This window comes from Sus scrofa, chromosome 6 (genome assembly GCF_000003025.6).
Source record: "Sus scrofa isolate TJ Tabasco breed Duroc chromosome 6, Sscrofa11.1, whole genome shotgun sequence".
Taxonomy (NCBI): Eukaryota; Metazoa; Chordata; class Mammalia; order Artiodactyla; family Suidae; genus Sus; species Sus scrofa.
The window spans coordinates 47,537,610-47,556,550 of record NC_010448.4 but is presented as its reverse complement, the minus strand read 5'-3'; the positions used below and the strand labels follow the sequence as shown (position 1 = coordinate 47,556,550).

The 18,941-nt window shown below is 60.4% G+C and overlaps 1 protein-coding gene across 6 annotated transcripts in view; it reads right to left on the bottom strand.

Annotated features, from left to right (window-relative positions):
* Window positions 1-18,941, bottom strand: part of ACTN4 (actinin alpha 4) — a 72,166-nt gene that overhangs the window by 9,449 nt on the left and 43,776 nt on the right. For 3 of the 6 annotated variants that reach the window (XM_003355883.4, XM_003127120.5, XM_003355884.4), the window contains exons 2-11: window positions 17,065-17,179; window positions 16,779-16,898; window positions 13,341-13,427; window positions 12,479-12,566; window positions 10,822-10,900; window positions 10,430-10,511; window positions 9,611-9,696; window positions 5,192-5,284; window positions 2,985-3,215; window positions 2,384-2,531 (exon numbers count right to left, since the gene is read on the bottom strand). In XM_003355883.4, the coding sequence (XP_003355931.2) occupies window positions 2,384-2,531; window positions 2,985-3,215; window positions 5,192-5,284; window positions 9,611-9,696; window positions 10,430-10,511; window positions 10,822-10,900; window positions 12,479-12,566; window positions 13,341-13,427; window positions 16,779-16,898; window positions 17,065-17,179 (1,129 nt within the window). Of the gene's footprint in view, window positions 1-2,383; window positions 2,532-2,984; window positions 3,216-5,191; window positions 5,285-8,307; window positions 8,394-9,610; window positions 9,697-10,429; window positions 10,512-10,821; window positions 10,901-12,478; window positions 12,567-13,340; window positions 13,428-16,778; window positions 16,899-17,064; window positions 17,180-18,941 lie in introns of all 6 variants that reach the window. The other 3 variants (XM_005664596.3, XM_003355885.4, XM_021094344.1) reach the window with 1 other exon arrangement.

Below are 18,941 nucleotides of genomic sequence, written 5' to 3'. Positions count from 1 at the left end.
CCTGCCGGGGGCGGCGACTTGGAGCAGGAAGTCTCCCCGCCTGTCCCCTCATCTGAAAAATGGGGCCCTCGCCAGCCCTAGTCTAAAGCCTCAGTGAGGTGACGTCAAGAAGGGTGGGCAGCATGAGTAGTATCATCCGCACCCCAGCCACCCAAGGACGGGCCCTGCTTCCCAGCCCCCGGGGTGGCAGACGCAACCACAGAGGCAAGCTCGCAATTCCCTTCCCTCAGGTGCTTTCTCCAGGGGTGGGAACCAGAAAGAGCAGGCTGCCACTTCTCTGCCTCAGCAGAGTCTCGGCAAAGGAGCTGCCGGGCTGCCCTGGGAAGGATCAGGAAGAGTGGGGGCCCCCGGCTGTCTGGGATCCAGGCTGAGGAGCAGCCAGAGGGCGGCCTGGGGTAACGGTGGCTCAACCCACCCTCTCTCCTGCCCCAAGGGGAGGAGGCTGCTACACCTCCCAGGGGTGGAGAGGGGTCGAGAGGCCTCTGACCCCGTTTTGCCTAACTGGGTGGTTCAAAGGAAGAGGCTTCAGGTCTTGGGAAAGAGAGTGGGCAGGCCTGCCAGGGGGATCCAGGCTGTTGCAAGGGGCAGGGCCAGATGCCCAAGTGCCTGCAGGGAGGTTGCGGGGGGCAGGGACGTGTGGAAGCCGCTGAACCAGTTGGGCCCTGGCTAAAGACTGGGCCCACCCCCAAATGCCTTCGGGTAAAGGCCGGCCAGTCCCTCCCAGGAAGGAGCTTTGCTGGGTTGGCACATGCTCCTCGGCTTCCTTCCCAGGGTCCCAAGGGCCCTGGGTAGGGGGTGGCAGGGAGCTGAAGGGCTGATAAGAGGCTCCCAGGAGGGAAATCCACAGGGACGACATTCAAAGAAAGGGTGATGGAGATACAGCACGTGGATGATGACAGGACAGCTCTGGCCAAGCATCACGGACACAGAGTCTGTAAAATCCACTTATACGTCCAAGGGCCTCTGACAAGAAATGCCAAACCTGCTGGCCTGTGAGTTCCTGGGGCAGGGACCTCACCTACCTGGGAAACTACTGAGCACAGCAAAGAGGCTCAAGGAGTGTTTTTTGAATGAATGACTGAAGAACAAACAAAAGAACTAAATGCCAACCCTCCCTCTCTCCGTTCTGGGGGGTAGAACCTGTGGGCACCGTTTCGTTTCTGTGAGGCCCTGTCTGCATCCCTGGCCCAGGCCACCCACCGCCTGCTCGCCCCGCCTTCTGGCCTGTCCTCTGCATCCCCTCCCTGGCAGAGGAGGGGTGAGGTCCTGTTCTCGATCTGGAAGCTGCTGCTGGAAAGCAGCCTCCTGAGCTCATGTAAGAAGGACGTTAGCTGGGCTGCGGCCCGAGACATAGGTGACACAGCCCAGGACTGCAGATCCTGTAGAGCTGTGTGTTCGCAAGCCAGCCGGGGTGGGACTGCTTATCAAATAGCTGGGTGGGTGGGGGCTGGAGGAGACCCCAGGGGCTCAGGGAGGATCTCACAGGGAACGGGTGAGGGTGGGAGGGATGACAACCCACAGTGAGCAAGGCGAGGACTCGGGAAAGGAGCTGAGCAGAGTGGTGGCGGGAGGGCCGAGACAGGGTCGGGAAGGGGGCAGCCAGAAGCGGGAGGGCGGGTGTCCCGGGGATGGCTCCCGGCTTTCCCAGGCACTGGCCGCTTCCCGAAGGCTTTCAGGCCCCTGGGATCTGGAGTCGCAACCATGCTGTGGGTCCCGACTGGGGGCCAGGGACGTGAAGGAATTCCACATTCCCAGCCAAGGGAATAGGCAGCTGCAGAGCTGCCGAGAAACTGGAGTCACCGCTGCCCTTCTGGGAGAGAGGCCTTCCTGGGGCCGCCTCCTCGGGGGAGGCTCGGGACAGGGCAGAGGTGGGGAAGGGCTCCCGGGAGGGCCTCGCCGAAGGGTGAGCGGCAGCTGCAGGTCGGGCAGCGGAGCCAGGAGCCATGTTCAGCATCGAGGATCCCCCAGCACGGGCTCTTCGGTGTAGGAGACGGATGGCAGCCTGGGTGAACCCAGGTTGCCAGGGATGGGAGAGCCCGCCTGCAGCCCACCCTGGCCAGAGGGGCACTGTCCTCAGAGTGGACAGGGTCACTGGCCTGGGCTGCATTCCTGGATGACCGGCCTCCAGTGACCCAGGATGGGCCCCCCCCTGCAAGTAAGCTGAGGCCAGAGCAGTCTAGGTGGACCTGGCCCCAAAGTGCTCCTCACTGCCTGGGGCTGGATGAATCCAAAGGGCACTTCTGACACACATGTCTCCAGGTGGCAGGGGAGAGGGCCTGACAAACAGACCCTGGGTAGGGAGGGGGGCAGGAGGGGCTGCGTGTGTGTGTGTCCATCTGGGAGACAGGAGAGGAGGGAAGGGAAGGAGTTGGCAGGGCCCTACCGTCAGTCCAGGCCTCGTGGATGGAGGCCTTCTGCCGGAACTTCTCTGCCAAGTGGTCGAGCCGCTCCAGCCTGCGGATCTCATTCAGCAGCCACTCCTCGTAGCCCTTTTCCGCCTGCTCCAGGTGCTGCCAGCCATTGTTGATGTCCTGCGGGGACAGGAGAGGGCAGGGCTACCACGGGGGCCTGGGGCAGCTGGCAGGACTGGGCTCAGATGGCTCTCTGCTCTGCTGTATCTGCACGCCCAGACAGGGCCCTGCATGGGGCAGGTACAATCAACTCTTTTGAAGGCTGTCCTGCCCCTGAGAAGGGGCCGCAAGCACCTGGAGGTCCTGGAGTCACAGCCGACTGAGGGGCCAGATTCAAACAATCCCTTGCAAACTACCGTGGGGTCTGGGCACAGGTGTCAAACTCTAGGGAGTGACGGGGGAGAAGGAACGTGGCCGAGTGCACCCCACCACACCCTGCACCTCAGCAGCTGTGCCTTCTGGGTAAGAAAGACGATTCTGGCCAAAGAACAAGCCTGGGGGCGGTACCCGCGCCTCATAGGGAATCCGCGGGTCCACACGCTTCCTGGGCCCTGGCCCATCCCCACCACTCACCGAGACCATTTTGCCCTCGGAGGGCATGAAGGCGGGCCGGTTGCTGAGGCGCAGCTTGGTCTGCAGCGTGTTGAAATTGATCTCCAGCTGGCACTTCTCTTGCACCTTAGGCGGTTTGTGGACACGCCGGTAGTCGCGGAAGTCCTCCAGCTTCTGCTGCATCTCCTGGATGGTCTTCTGGGGCACGCGGTCCTCCAGCCAAGGGATGGTGCGCCGGATCCACTCCAGGAGCTGTGGGCCCGTGGAAAGTCATGGCGGCCTTTGCAGGGGACCCTCCGAGCACTGACAGTGCCACTGCCTGCCCCTCGCCCTGCTCACAGGCATGTGGGACCTGGCTCTTTAAGGGCCCCATCCTGGGGAATCAGCCCTGCTGCCCCCCAAGGCTGACTTTGCCTGGGAAACCCATGGCTGGGAACTCTGGGAACGTGCGGCCCCTCCAAACCACGGTGCTGCTTTCTGGCCACTTCCTGGTCCTGCCTCTGCTCCTGGTCTTCCTTTTCCTCGTCTAAGCAGCACAGCCTCAATCCAACGCCCCTCATGGGTGGCCTCCCCCATCACATCCCTCCAAGGGCCTGCTGGCGCCATGTCCGCTGAGCTCAGCGCTGTCTGTGAGCCTCACTGCGTCCTGTCCACTGACCCTAAGCGGCTCAAGGGCAGGGCCCGCCATGCACCCGGCTCATTGCAGGGTGGTGAGTACCATGCACGGGGCCTGAGACACAACGAGGAAGTACAATTGAAAAAGAAAGTAATCTGTATTTGTATGACCCCCTCCTGTTTTTGAAGGAGGACAAGGTACAAAGAAGCCAATCAACTGGACATTCTAGAATAACCCTAGGAGAGTAAAACTGGTTATTGTCCAGCATTGATAGGCCTGGAAAAGTGGTTCCCAAATGCCAACCTCTGGCAAGATGAGAAAAACCAAGGACAATGGTCTCCGCGTGTGTCCGCATCACGGTGCCCGGAGCCACTGCCCTCTTGGGAAGGGCTGAGACTCTCACACACAACCTTTCAGCCTTTCCCAGGTGTTAGAAATGGTGGTGGTAACAGACGGCAGCCTTTCTTTTTGAAATATCCTTAACTTGGCAAAATATAAAGTTTGCCATTGTAGGAAATGGCTGTCAAATATTTTTCCAAATTTTCCTGGTCTGTGAAATCTTCAAGTCTTGGAATCACTGATTTAGAAGAACAGCCAAACTCTTACTCTTGGGGAGCTTAAATGTTTTAATTATTATTATTATTAATTTTTTTTGCGTTTTAGGGCCGCAATTGTGGCAAATGGGAGTTCCCAGGCTAGGGGTCAAATTGGCGCTACAGCCCCTGGCCTAGGCCACAGCCACAGCCACGCCAGATCTGGGCCGCATCTGCGACCTACACACAGTTCATGGCAACGCTGGACCGTTAACCCACTGATCCCTGAGTGAGGCTAGGGATCAAACCTGCTTTCTCATGGATGCTAGTCAGGTTCGTTTCCACTGAACCACAATGGGAACTCTCCAAGAATTTTTAAAAATTAAAACAATTAAAAAAATAAAGAGGAGACTCGCGATGCACTAAACACCCACATCCCCAGTGGATGTTTGGGGTTCAGGTTCTGGAGTGGGGCTTCCGGGGTTTGAATCTCTCCCCCAGCAGCTGAGGGACAGGGGACTTGGGCCTGACTCTCGCTAGCCCTGTTTCCTCACTTGGAAAAGGAGGTGCCATGAGCTGCCCCCTCACAAGGCTGTTATGGAGACAGCAGCTGGGGCTCATGAAGGGCTTGCATGGGGCCCACTGCGACAAGCTGCTGTCCTGGCTGCTGTCGAATCAGCTCTTGGGTCTCTCTCTCTACCCTACGGCATGTCTCTCCACGGGCCGGGCATGGGAACAGGAATTTTTTTAAAAGTTCCCCAGTTGACTCTAAAGCAGTAGGGTATTCAGGAAACTCGGGCTTTGAGTACGTCTGGAGGAACCCAAGCTCGAGAGCCCGGGGCCGGCTAGCACAGTTGACACCGCCTGGCCCTTACCCTTGTAAAATCAACCCAGAAGGTCACATGCTGACGTGGTCAAATTCCAGTCTGTAACTCTACGACCTTTTCTAGACAATCTTGCTGCCACCCCTGCTCTCCCTGCTGCAGGTATCACATGACCTTTGGCAGAGCGTAGCAAGGGGTGGCCTAGCCCTTCAGCTCTGGCGGGGCCACCAGGGCAGGGGTGAGCGGCACACTCACATCGCTGGCCAGCCTCTCATAATCTTCCATCAGGTGCTCGTTCTCCTGATTGACAGCCAGCACCTTGCAGATCCGGTTGGCGGCGGTCTCGGCCTGGGGCGGGGGAGGCACACAGTCAGGGCTGCCTGGGGGCTGCTGACCCTCCCTCCTGACAGGCTCATCCCCAGAAAGCTGGCCACCCGTGGCCCACACAGAGCTCCCCAAGGAGGGAAGAAGAAGAAGCACAGCTCCAGCAAGATGGGGCCCTAAGTGGCTGCGTCGGACAGGGCTTGCCAGGGTCCCCAAACCTTGCTGCCAAGGTCCCTACCCTGCAGGTAGCTGGGCCCTGGTTTCTCTTGGCCCAGACCCTAGAGGTGCTGAAGGGGGTTGGGGAGCCCGTTCGCTATGGGGGAAATGGACTCCCAGGCCCACAAGGGGGAGGGCTGGTTGAGGCTGGCAGGGCTCTTGGCTAGGCCAGGCCCTGGAAGGGGAGGGTGGACGGTGGGAAGGCCAGGTGCCAGAGAGCTGTGGGGTGGGTGGGGGCAGATACTGGTGCCCCCCCACCCCAGAAGCCTGGTGGCAGAGCAGCCTGGCCCCTTCCTAACCCCCCCCCGGAGGAGGGCGCCAACAGCTCACTGGCTGGGGGCCTCAATTCATGGGGTGGAGGGAGCCGGGGCTCTGGAGAGTAGGGAGCAGTGGAGCCAGTGACGAGTCTCTGCCCAGAACTGCAGGACAACTGCAGGATGCTATGTCCTGCTGGGGGGAAATGCAAGGAGGGACAAGGAGGGTGCGGGTGCCACACAGACCAGGTACCTTTCAGGAAGCACAGAAAAGGTCCAGGGAAGAAGAGTTGAAACGGCAACAGAACAGGAACAGAAATAGTGAGGAGGGTCTACCGAGTGGTGGGGAAGGAAAACAGCGGCTTGGGGACGGCTCCAGACCCGCCGGTGGGCGGCGGGCACTGGGGCCCAGCCTCTCCCTTCCACACGCTGCTCGCTGCTCCGGGGACAGGCAGGGAGGTGAGCGGGGGGGGGCCAGCTGAGGTTGGTATACGTGTGCGTGCACACACACACACACACACATGTGCACACGCACACACAACCCCCTGCCTCATGCTGCAGGACACACACCAACGGCCCCAGGCAGTGCTCCTCAAAGGTGAGGCTCACAGAGCCTTGGCCAATGAACACCAGCCCTGAGTGAGTGCAGGAAGCAGAGCCAAAGTCGCAGCTTGCAGGGGTGGGGGGGACAGACATTAGTCCCTGACCTCTAACCTGGAGGGACAACTGGCACCCCCAAGCTCAGCTCCAGCCCCTGTGCAGACCCACGAAGGTGCTGGCTGCTGGTCAGAAGGGTTCTGTTTCACCACTGAATCCCTGGCACCCAGCTCAGGACTGGGCGTGTGTGCGACACTCAGAGCTGCTGAATGAATGAGTGCGCCAAGAACAAGGAGCAGATGCTTTCGTGACCGGAAGCAAGCCATCAGGAGAGAACGTGCATACTCGGTGCTAGGTCTAGGGCTGCCCTCGCAGTCACAAAACTAAACAAAACCCAGAGACTAGGGGAGCCTCTGGGGGAGAGACAGCAGCAATAAGAAAAGCATGACAAGGCTGTCCTGAGACGTAAACGCAGGCTGGGCCCTGCACATCCCAGTGGTGGTGGGCAGCTCCTGAGAGGCTGGCCTTTACTTCCTCGCTCCCGAGAGGGGCCCAGCTGCCTCAAAAGCTCCCACACGCTCTGACCTGGGCTTTCCTGCCAGGATCCCCTCCCACAAATGCCTCTAGGCCTCTGGTTCCTCACACCAAGTCCAGCTCTGAGCATAGGAGCAGCTGGGCAGGGAGAAAGCGCCTGGCGGGCGACAAGGGCAGAGGGGTGAGCCCCACGTGCATGTGCTGTTAGCTGGGCTTGGTGGTGAGGACTCTCCCATCACTGCCCACCCCTACCCTGCCTTCCCGCTGGGGTGAGGGGTCCCCTCATTCGCCCTGTCTGCACCCCCAGCGGAACATGCCAAACCACATGCTGAGCAGGTGGAAGGGAAGTGCCACGATGAGTAGGATTAGGCGCCAAGGCCAGGCTGTGTGCGGAGCGCTTTCGGGGGCCAGGCACTGGCCCAAGGCCCTGTACCTGCGTGAGCTCATTTTATTCTCAGCACCATCCTGAGATGGGCGCTCACTCATCTGCTCCCTGTTTCACAGGCAGGAGAACAGAGGTGAAGTGACTTATCGGAGGTCACGCCGCCAAGAGGGGGTAGAGCAGGGGCTCAGGCAGACCGCCCATGGGAAGGCCCCTGCTGGACCTGGGGCTCCGAAGGAGGCAGCACTGAAGTCCCTGTCCTGTGACTTCCATCTCCTCCTCTTCTAAGCGGGGATAACGGCACCCACCCTCCGGGAGTGTGTACAGGACACTTAGAGAGCCTGTGTGCGCGGGGTCCTCGGAGGAGTCCCTGGCCTGCAGTAAATGCTCAATCAACGAGAGCTCATCTCTTCTTTTTCTCCTGCCTGCCGACTGCCAACTGGGACACAAAATCAAGCGGCTGGGACTACAGCGCTGGCCAGACCAGTGCTGGCCAACAGCAGACACCAAGGAGCGAGTGGTGTGGACACAAGTGTCTGGGCCTCCACATGGGCCTCCCTCCCCAGGGGCAGCTGGGCGCTGTCCTGTGGAAGCAGAGGGCCCCTGGCAGGGGCGGTGCCAGGTGGTGTAAGGTCAGGGAGGCCACGACAGGGAACAGTTGCTTCTGACTGCCCTGTCTGTGACAGCAGGGCTGCTGGGGACAGGGGCCCATGATCCGGGTCAGCAGGCTCACAGAGGGGCCTTTCCTGGGCCATGTGGGAGGGGAAGGCGCGGCAGTGAGGGGCAGGGGAGGACCCAGCCAGTGCAGTGAGAAGGCAGCTGGGCGGATCATGGGCAGGTAGGGCAGGGCAGAGGCCCCAACGGCAGCTCTGACATCTAAGGTGATGCTGGGATTCAACTGCCTTGTCTGAGAAACTGGGATGCCACCGCCCAGCTCACAGGAAACCTGCCATCCGGGCCAGGGCTCCAGCCACAGCGGGGGATGGGACATGGGGGGGGGGGCAAGGGATGACGAGGGCAAGTCTCTAGCCACAGCAGTGAGGGGTGCTCCTGCCCCAGCTCACCTTTTGAGCCCCCGAGAAAGCGTGGTAGAAGCAGGACACGTAAGTCATGATGGCTTTCTCATCTGGCCTCAGAGTGCCTACAATATCTGCGCAGAGAGAGAGAGAGAGAGAGAGAGGCAGGAGAGAGTGAAAGATGCAGGAGGGCGGCTGAGGCCAGGCCCCAGGCTCATGCGGGAGGAATAGCGCTTGCTCTGGACTGGAAGCCAGACCCCGGCTCCGGCCTGGGTGGGCACCTCTGGCCGAGGTTTTGCAGAGGGGAGGGGAAGGTCTGAATGAAATGGATGCCTTTTCTAACCAGGCCTGAACTTGTGACACACCAGCCCTCTGGGCTCGTTTTAGGCTGGAGGGATCAGATGCTATCTTTTTTTTTTTTTTTTTTTTTTGTCTTTTTAGGGCTGCATCCATGGTATATGGAGGTTCCCAGGCTAGGGGTCAAATTGGAGCTGTAGCTGCCGGCCTACACCATAGCCGTGGCAATGCCAGATCCGAGCCACGTCTGTGACCTACACTGCAGCTCGAGGCAATGCTGGATCTCTAACCCACTGAGCGAGGCCAGAGATCGAACCCGAAACCTCATGGTTCCTAGTCGTTTCCACAGTGCCATGACGGGAACTTATCTGATCTTTTTGAAAACATGAGTAAGATCATGTCCTGTATGACCACCTACCACCTTAGCACAAACCCCTGATGGGACAGAACCCAAACTTCCGACCCCAGACTACAATGGCCCCCCATGGTCTGGCCCTGTCACCTTCTCCGACGTCATTTTCCTGTCCCATTCTTCTCCAGCTATTCCCTGAATAAGCCACACCGATTCATTCCACAGGGCCTTTGCACTTGCTCTACCCTCTACCTGGAACGCTTTCCCTGCAGATCTTCATCTGGCGGCTCCTGCTCATCATGCCTCCCCTGCTGCCCCAGCTAAAGCAGCCCCCATGCATCCCTATGCCACCATCCTGTCCCGCGTCCTCTACTGCACTTATCACATGAGATTACTTCATCTGTGGGCACGCCCGTCGGCTGTCTTGCCCATGCGAATGTCAGCTCCGAGGGAGCAGGGACCTTGCCTGACTCAGTCCCTGACTGTACCCTCAGTGCCTGGAACGGGGCCTGGCACAGATCAGACACTTGATAGATACTGTAAGGGCTAAGTGGGCAGTGATGCCAAGGAGTCGGGGGGTAGCTTCCAGTCGGAGAGAGGCCACTGCCGTCTGCAAGAGAAATGAGGTGAGCATGGAAGGCGAGAGGCAGCAGCGGCTGTGGGCAGTGGCGGCGAGGTGGGCCTGCCTGGCCCCGCTGGTACCTTCTGCGCTCCCGAAAAGGCATGGTAGAAGCTGGACACATAGGTCATTATGGCCTTCTCGTCGGGCCGGGCCGTGTTCACGATGTCTGCAAGTGAACCACAAGGTTAAACCGCCCAAGCAGGGGCGGGGGGAAGGGGCGGTCGCTCACCGGGATCCGCCGGCTCCCAAGGCCGCAGCCATCCTGGGAGAAGGACCCTCGGAGTGGATTCAGCGACCCTTGGTGACTCCAGTGGGCTTGGCCACACCCTTGCCCCCCACCATGGTCACTGGAAAGGCCAAGGCTGTGGGAAATGGATTAAGTCGAGGCCACTTCCTCTCTCAGAGAATAGTCTCGAGGGGCCGCTGGACGGTCCACCCCAAGAGCTGCCAGAGGCCAGAGGCCAGAGGCAAGGGTCCTGGCCGGGGGGAGGTGCGTGGCTGGGAAACAGAGCAAAGCCGGGGGAGGAAGAAACACTCTGCTGTGGCAGGCTCCGGACTCGGCCTGTGGCAGGCAGGGAGGGCAGGGGCCTTGGTTATTCGCGGGAGCCAGGCTCGCTCGCCCCTCCTGAGGGAGGAGGGGGACCCCTCAGGCAGGGCTCTGTCTGGCACCTGGGCCCAGGCCTGGGAGGCAGCCCCTGAGAGCTGGTCCTCCTCAAGGACCCTTCTCCATCCCTGTCCGGCCTGCTCAGGCTGCTCCCGCACTGGCTCCCTGGGTGACACCAGGGTCCCCACTTCAGGTGGACTCATTCAGACATTCTGGTGGGCCCTGCCAGATTCCTGGTTACCACAAATCATGCCCACAAAACAGGGTGCTGCCTGAACACAAGGGATGGACTTACCCTCCGCATCCAGCATCTTGGGGATGTCTAGGTACTTCTCAGCCACTTCGAAGGCATTGTTCAGGTTGGTGACGGGGTCGTCCTGGGGGGGGGGGGGGGAGGAAACTCAGTCAGGGGGCAGGCTGCACAGGCTGGCGGGCCCTCAAACAACCCCGGGCGGTTGCAATGCACACAGAGGGGGTAGGGACAGTCCCCAAGGGGAGCAAGGAGGAGAGACTCAGCTTCCCCGGGCTGGGGTCTGGTGACAGCTGGCACAAGGCTCTCCCTGTCTGCCCATCTGAGCAGCGTCCAGCTCTGGGTGCCAGTGAAGGAGGGGCTTGGGGGAAGTGGCCTGGAGACAGGGGCAGACTCGGGGTGTCTGGGGGCCCCCCCAGGGGAGCGCGAGACACTACCTTTCTCAGCTTGTCATATTCGATCAGCTCTGGTCTGTGCCGGTGGATCAGGGCATTGAAGGCGAGCCCGTCCTTCCAGCTGTGGATAGAAAAGCCGAGATTAGGAGGACAGCCTCCCACTGTCACAGGCGCACTGCGGGCCAGGGCGCGCACAGGAAGGATCAACGCCCTTGGGGGGTGGTTCAGCATGTTTGTCTGGCACTGCGGTCGGTGCGGCCTTGGGCAAGTCCAATGACCTCCTGCTACCTCAGTTTCCACCTCTGTGAGATGAGGAGACCCACAAGGCCCACGCTTCACTGGGCTGACGGGAGGGGGCATAAGCAAACGTCAGGCTCAGGCCGACTCCTGACACGTGAGTAGTGCCTGCCAACTGCTTGGTACCAGGGCAGCCATGCCCTGCTGAGCGCTCCATGTGGGTGGCCCCCTGAGCTGGACGGGCCACTGCGGGAGGCCGGGGCCTGCGCTGTGGGTCCTCTGCACCTTGGCTGACCTGACCATGGGCCGGCTCAATGCCAGGGTGTGGCTTGGCCTGAGGGGCTCTAATCAGAGGAAGGTGACAGCTGGGCACAGGCCAGACTGGTTCCCGAGATGCTCTAAGGGCTGGCCCTTTCGGGGTCAAGCTTAATGACACCTCCTCAGAAAGACCCCCTGACCATGGCCCTCTTCTCGGTGGCGTTCCACGGCCCCGGCCTATCTGTCGTCTCTGACGCCTCCTCACTACCTGACACCTCGATGTGGGTCTCGCCGCGCCTCCGTCAATGACCAGACCCCCTGCTACAGGGAAAGCTTCCCAAGGCAGGGACTTTATTTTGGTGCTGCTGGACCCCACCCTTGGCATGGAGCAGGCACCCCATGGATATTCAGTGATTGAATAAATATATGAATGAGAAGGGCAGAGGACCAGCCAGTTGGTGGCAGGAAAAGGAAGAAGACACACAGAGTAGATCAAGGGAGGGACCACAGGCTATTAATGGCAGAGCACAATGCTCCCCAACGCCCAGTGCCAGGGCCCCAGGGAGCCTGGGGACACAGCAGGACCTCTGTGGATCCCATGAAGCCCCATTCTTTATTCTCATGTGTGGCCTCTCCCCCGTCCATCCACCCCGGAAGGAGAGCAGAGGGGTGAAGTCACAGAGCCCCACCGGATCCCCAAAGCCTGCACTCCTAACCCCCAGGCCTTGCCCTGCTCCCAGATCTCAACATGGCACTGACCACGCTCGCCTGGTGAACACGCTCGCTCCACCCGACCTGAGGGAGAGCAGATGCGTGGCAGGCCGAGTCTTCTTCCTCTAGTGGACACAGGGCACATTTTCCCAACGCTAAATGCACTCACACCTCTAAAGGACGGGGCCCCCTGAGAGGTCAAAATAAAGGAAGGGCTTTGTGGTTGCTTCTGAGCTACCTCACTTGGGGAGGAAGAAGATTCTACAAGGCCTGCCAGAGGGCAGGGCCTTCATGCCTTTAGCCCAGGACGGCGAGGTGACTGCCACCCCCTCACCCCAAGAGGACTCAGGGACCTTGCAAGGGGCTCCTGGGGGCCAGTGGAGGGGGAGGGGCCCCCCCGAGGGCCGGCACCTCACAGACCACAGCGAAACCAGGGGCAAGGAGGTCAGGTGGGAAGACAGCACTCCCGGTCCTGGGGGCAGCGGGCGCTCACCTGATGTGGAAGTTCTGCACATTGACGTTCTTGTACGGGGCCGTCTTCCGCTGGCACCAGAGGAGGAGCCCCTCCTTGGCAGAGGTCTCTGCGAACACATGAGGACAGGGAGTGCTGGCTCAAAACCAAACACTCAGAACCCAGTCCAGTTGGACCGCGCCTCTAGCTCGGGCATAAGGGGCAGAGAGAAGCTGGGGAGAGGGCCCCAGAGAAAGAGAAGCGCAGCAGTGCCCATGGCAGACACGGCGGGCACGCACAGCCCTGGGCCACCCCGGAAGCATCAGGGACAGAACCGCAGCAGGGCCTGAACCTGTGCTGTCTCTCTGACCACAAAGCCTGTGCCTCTAGCTGCCAGGATACACTGCCAAACAAGCCCGCAATGCCAGCTTCTGCCACTTTGCCGGGCCCTGCAGAGGGTCTCCAGATCTGGCCGCAACCTTGAGGAAGTGGGGTGCTGACCCAGGCCTGAGGGTGGGAGATCAAGTGGAAACGCAGGCACTGCTGCCCAGGAGAACAAGGCCTGGGACTATCATGAGTTTGCTCTGTGACTCTGGTTCACTGACTGTCAAATGGGACCAATGGTGCCCGCCCAACAAGGATGGCGTGAGGCTCCACTGAGATGGAGGCTGAGGGAGCCAAGGTGCTCTGGGGGGAACCAGAGCTAGGTGGCTGCAGTGGGGAGCCTGGGCTAGCACCTCCGCTAACCACTTCTGGGAGGGCCAAGCCCTGTCAGTGATGCCTGGAAACAGGAATGCGCTTGAAGCATGAAGACAAAAATGCCCGAAATCCTCATCTCAGTGCCCCGAGTTCGGGTGGGGAGGAAAGGCTGTGCTTTGCCAGCCAGCCGGCTCTCGGCTCTTACCCTCCACGGAGATGTCCTGGATGGCGAACCTGAGGATGATGGTCCAGATCATGCCCAGCGTCATCTTTGCATTGCCGTCCACGATCTCTGCCCGCGGGGAAAGGGGCAGAGGGTGAGGAGGCGGGTAGAGCCAGGGCGACACTCCCCAGTCTGCCTAGAGACCAACTCCAGCTCTGGGCAGAGCTGCCCAGGCCTGTCCTCTGCAATCCTCTCTGGGAGAGGATGTCCCCTGAATGGCCCTGATGTCCCAGAAGCCTTCTGCGGCTCAGCACCTTCAGCCTCCTGCACACGTGTTCTCGGCCAAGCGAGCCTCTTCTCAACAGGGCAGCTCAGCCCCGTGACTCAGCTCAAAGGACTGCTCCGCCCTGAGGCTTGTCCCAGGCACTGGGCCTGTGCTTCCAGCCTCTGTCACACCTTTAAGGGTTTGTCCCCCCACTGCTGCCACCGTCGCCCAAGCCCCCGTTGTCCCCGCCAGATCTCGATGTGCTGCCTCCTCCACCTGCCCTGAGGTCCACCCCACACAGCAGCCAGGGTGGTTGTTTTAACAGGTGCATCAGATTTGTGTCACTCGTCTGCTTAAAGCCCCACGACGCTTAAAACCAAGCCTGTACTCTGCAGTCCGGCTTACAGGGCCTACCCTGCGTGACCCGGCCCATTCCCTCCCCGGCATTCTCTAGCTGTGTCCTCTCTTGCTTTAAGGATCTCATACCTTCTGCCCCCTGCAAAGGGCACCCCTCGACCCCCATCTTAGATGGCTGGTTCTTCTCATCTTATAAGCCTCTGCTTAGACGCCACCTCCCAGAATGGCTTCCCTGACCGTCTCAGGCCCCCTCTCCCCAGCACCCTGCTCGTCCCCTCACACACTGCTAGGTGCTGGCTGGTGGGCTCGTTCACTGTCTGCCTTCTGAGCACCACTGTATTCCTGGGACCTGGCCCTGGGCCTTGAGAAGACACGGTGTGGCAGGAAGCAGAGTAGGGACACAAGGTCCAGCTGCTAAGCGCGTGCCTTCTTATTTATTCATTAATTTATTTTTTGGCTATTAACTGTGGCATTCAAAACTTCCCAGGCCAGGGATCGAACCCGTGCCACAGCAATGACCCAATCCACAGCATGACAACATGGAACACTTAACCAGAGAACTCCGAGTGAAATGCCTTCTTAACTAAAAACCAACGACTCTCCCAAACTTCTGGCATTGAGAGAAAGGGTTTGGACCACACATTCCTCAGCTTCAGCAACATAGAGAAAAACCATCCCTGTAGCACCCAGGCACCATGTGCCGACTGCCTGGTGAGAACTGCGTGCCCATGGCCTGGCCCCGGAGCCCAATGGCCTGGAGAGCTTTTGGCAGTCTCTAAGGTCTCCCGCCCCCAAGCGTCTCCCACACGGGAGGGGAGAGGGCGGGGAGAACAGAAGGACACTTCAGGAGGCCTTGCTCACTGGCCCGGAGAATGGAAAATGCTAAGTGGGCTTTTTTTGTTTGGTTTTCTTTTTGACTTTTAGGATAGCACCTGGGACATATGGAGGTTCCCAGGGTAGGGGTCGAATCAGAGCTATAGCTGCCGGCCTCCAGCGCAGCCACAGCAATGTGGGATCTGAGCTGCGAATGTGACCGACACCACAGCTCACGGCAACACCGGATCCTTAACCCACTGAGCGAGGCCAGGGATCGAGCCTGGCGTCCTCATGGATACTAGTTGGGTTTGTTACTGCTGAGTCACAATGGGGACTCCTCTAGGTGGGCTTGATTCGGGAAGGAGGTACAAGTGTCCCCCAGCGGATGGGGCCCAACCTCCCCTGAGGACATGCGCGCCAGGAGAGGGCAGGGCCTTTTTAGCCACCAAAGCAGCTCCCCATGGTGAAGCCACGGGCAGAGGGCCGATGGCAGCTTTCGGATTGAGGGTTTCAGCATGAGGAGGAAGCATGCATAGCCAGCTGCCCCAAGGCAGGGGAAGAATGTCTGTCCGGCTCTTTCCCAGGTGGAGAAGCCCACACCCAGAAACCAGGCCAACACTTCCCAGCACGAGGCGAGGTCAGTGATTCGTTCAGGCAATCCATGCTGCGTCCCCCCCGAGGGCCAGGCACCCCAGGGTGGGGCCGGGCGCAATCTAGAGGAAGCCACAGCGCCCTTACCCAGCCGGTGCCAGGAGCAAGCTGGACACGGAGGGCTCAGAGAGCCCTGTGAGAGAAGGAAGACGGCCGCTCTCATGACACATCTACCAGCTGCTTCTCGGCCCTGCAGCTGTGCCTCTGACTCCCGTCCCCTCCACAGCCCCCACGAGGAAGCCCTGCTCCTGCGACTGTCTGGGTGGCGTGGAGGGACAGAGAGACGGGCGGGGTGGGACTGGCTCTCAGGTGTCCCTTGGGGCGTTGCCAGTCGGCTGTCCCCCCAAGGCCTGACCGCCCCAGGTTCTGGGAGTGAAGCAGCTTGGGTGTGAACAGAGAACCTTTTTAGACTGGGTCTTTCTCCAAAGGAAAACTGATGACTGCCACGGGTCTCTCTTCTAACCCTTTCTGTATTTACAGGCTAGCATTTTGAGCAAAATAAATGCAGCTGTGAGAAGCAGAAGGCTGGCGGGGAGCCAGGAGGAAAGATCCACACAAGGACAGAAAATCTCGGGGCCCGACTGAATTTGGTTTTTTTTTTTTTAAACAAACACCAACCACCTCGACCGTGGCATTCGGGGCTTGGCACCCCTCCCTGGAGAGGGCCCCGCGGGGGCAGGGCCTTGGAGCGGTCTGCGTTCTGGCCCAGAGTCCTGGCCAAACTCTCAGAGCCCTGTCATTAACAGCAATTAGTTTTCTTTGTTTTTCTAAAAGCTGGGACAACATGGATGTCAGGGCAAAGGAAACCCTGCTCTAGCTAATGAGCAGAAGCCTGAGCCCAGGCTGACGGCGAGCTGCTGGGCTCCATCCGGCCTCGCCTGGTCTCCAAAGGCGCCTGTGAGCTCAGGACAAGACCCTGCCACTGGAACGAAGGGTCGCAGGCCTGGGTCTCTGCACGGGGCTCAGAAGGATCCCGAGTATCAGTCAGGAGGCCACACTCTCCCAGGCCGTGAGGACAAACAGCAACGTCTGTCTGGTCACTGGCCTTCGGACTTACACTCCCTGCCCAGAGCCCTGACACAGGGCCTCCAGCGGCCTTCCCCCGCCGACCCCTTCCTGCCCACACACAACGGGCAAGGCCTTGGGGCAAACGTACTCCTGGCTCAGAGAGATGTCAGCCACATGTCCCTCAGGCCCAGCACCAGGAGGGCGAGTGGGGGTGTCCAGGGTCCGAGGTGAGGCTATTCCCCTCCCTGTGCCCCAGGTCACATCGAAGGCAGTCACCGTGGTGGCTGCTGGGTACAGCTGGGCTTTAAGCACCCCTGGTGCTCTCTCTACCACCACCACCACCTCTGTTCAGAAGGCAGAGGTTGGGCCCCAGCCAAGCTCACCTTCTGCCCCGATGGAGACCAGCTTGACTCCTTTGCTGGCGATGAAGTCCAGTGCCTTGTTCACATTGTTGATCTTATGCACCCTCATCTTGCCCCGCTCTGGCTTAGGTAACCGCTCCCCTGTGGGCCCAACGCCAAGAGAAGGAGAGAAGCTTTAGGACCCACTGCTCCCCAGAACCAGTCAATGCCCACACCAGGAAAGGCCTCACTCTCCCCCAGCAGCAAGGGGACAGCGGGGCAGGCAGTGTCCAGGGGTGGGCTGGACCCCACGGGAGGGGAGCCTCACCGGAAATGACCTCCAGGAGAAGCATGAGCTTGAGCCCGTCTCGGAAGTCCTCGTCGATGTTCTCGATCTGTGTGCCGGCCTTGCGCAGGTGGGAGTTGCACCAGGCTGTGAAGGTCTGTGGAGGCAGAACAGAGTTGGGGGGTTGGGGGGGGGGTCAGTGTGGGCGTCAGAGCTCTCGAGCAAAAGGCCCGGACTGTAGCCCTGCCCCTGCGACCACACGGTCACCATGGGGCCCGTCCTCCATCTGCACTACTGCTGATCTTTATGACGCAGGCAGGGGGACCCGAGGAAACGGCGCCTCAGCGTAGCTTGCAGACCACCACTTGGTGAGCTGGGTGGTGAATGGCTGGCTCCACCACACCTGGCCCAGGGCTCAGACAGCGGTGTTGACCGAGCCAGCCCCCCGCCCCGCCCCCGTGTGGAGATAAAAGGCAGGGACCCTGCTCTCACGGACAGATGCACCCGCCCTCCAGTTCCCTGGGTGGGCAGAGCAGAGGAGGGGTCCCTGCGTGCCCCCCTCCCCTGCACCCCCCAGGTAGGGGCTGCAGTTTCCCCATCACTGGTACAGGAAAGCAAGTGTAAAATAAACCTCCTGTAAAGTCAAGACTTTCTCAAGCCAGTCTCTCTCTGAGCTGTGGGTAGCCCAGCAGCAATGCCTCCCTCAAAGGCTGGGAGCACAGAGCCTCTGCGCCCTCTGTTTCTCTGGAGAGCACGGCACACGCCACCCTTAAGACCCAGTGTATTTCAGAGGGGCGGGAAGGCACGTGGGAGGCGGGCACCCACCGCCACCAGGGGGAAGGAACGTCTGAGGATCACGGGGCGTGTGGACATTGGAAGGTGAAAGGGCGTTTTCAGGTGGCGAGGCCTGAACCCTGAACCAGAGCACACAACACCGAGTCCAGGGCACGGGCCGTCAGGCAGTGACGGGCCTCAGCCCCCTGCTGGCTGGGGCAACTTATCGGGCATCAGCACCAGGGAAGCGCGTCACATCAGTTAACGTGGACGTGCCCAGACACCTTCCGGGGAGACCGGCCCACGCAGCCTCTGCAGCAGGGTCTGGGAAAAAGCCCACGCCTGTTTCTCACGGGAGCACCCCCACCCCGCCCCGCAATCCAAAGGCCCAGGGTGGATGTGGGCCGACAGCCAGGACTGCGCAAGAGCAGAGGCCATGTGGGGGGCGAGGGGCTTCCAAGGAACCTCTGGCCAAGCACCATGTGTTTTGACAACTGTCACCAGTCGTGCTCATTCAGAGACTCAACACAAAGCCCCTCCCAGACAAAGAAGCTGCCTAATTAATATGCTACACCACGCGGCGAGGCTTCCTTCCAAACCCAAAGGGCGAGGGTGGGACCGTGGGCCGGGCAGGGCCCTCACCAGCTACTGCCAACTGGGGGATGAGCTCCTCCACCGTGGAGACTGACACCCCACCTGAGGCCGCTTCCTCAGCTAAGGGGGCCTTTGCCTGCTTCTGCCTTGCGTCAGCTGGCACCTATCCACCCCTCAGTGTGGGGGGCGGCTCCTCTGGGACGCCCGCGCTGACAGCCCTGCCCTCACCCATCCGGCCCCGGTGGCCCTCTGTGCCGATGCTCACGGCACTGTTCCCTCTGTCCTCTGAACAGTTAGCTGTCACCTTCTGCCTCCTTGCAACCTTGAGCTGCTGTGGGCTCTGGCCGGGAGCGGGTTCTCATCAAGGGATGCACGAGCTGGGCTCCCCACTCCTCCCCACTCCTTCCCCTCTGCGCTCAAGACAGACCAAGGCCAGACTGCTGGTTACACCACTCAAGCGGGCAAGTTACCCAACCTTCCCGACGTTCGTCTCCTCCTCTGTAGACGAAGACATCACCTAGGTCATGGTCAGTGTGAGGGTTCGAGGCAAC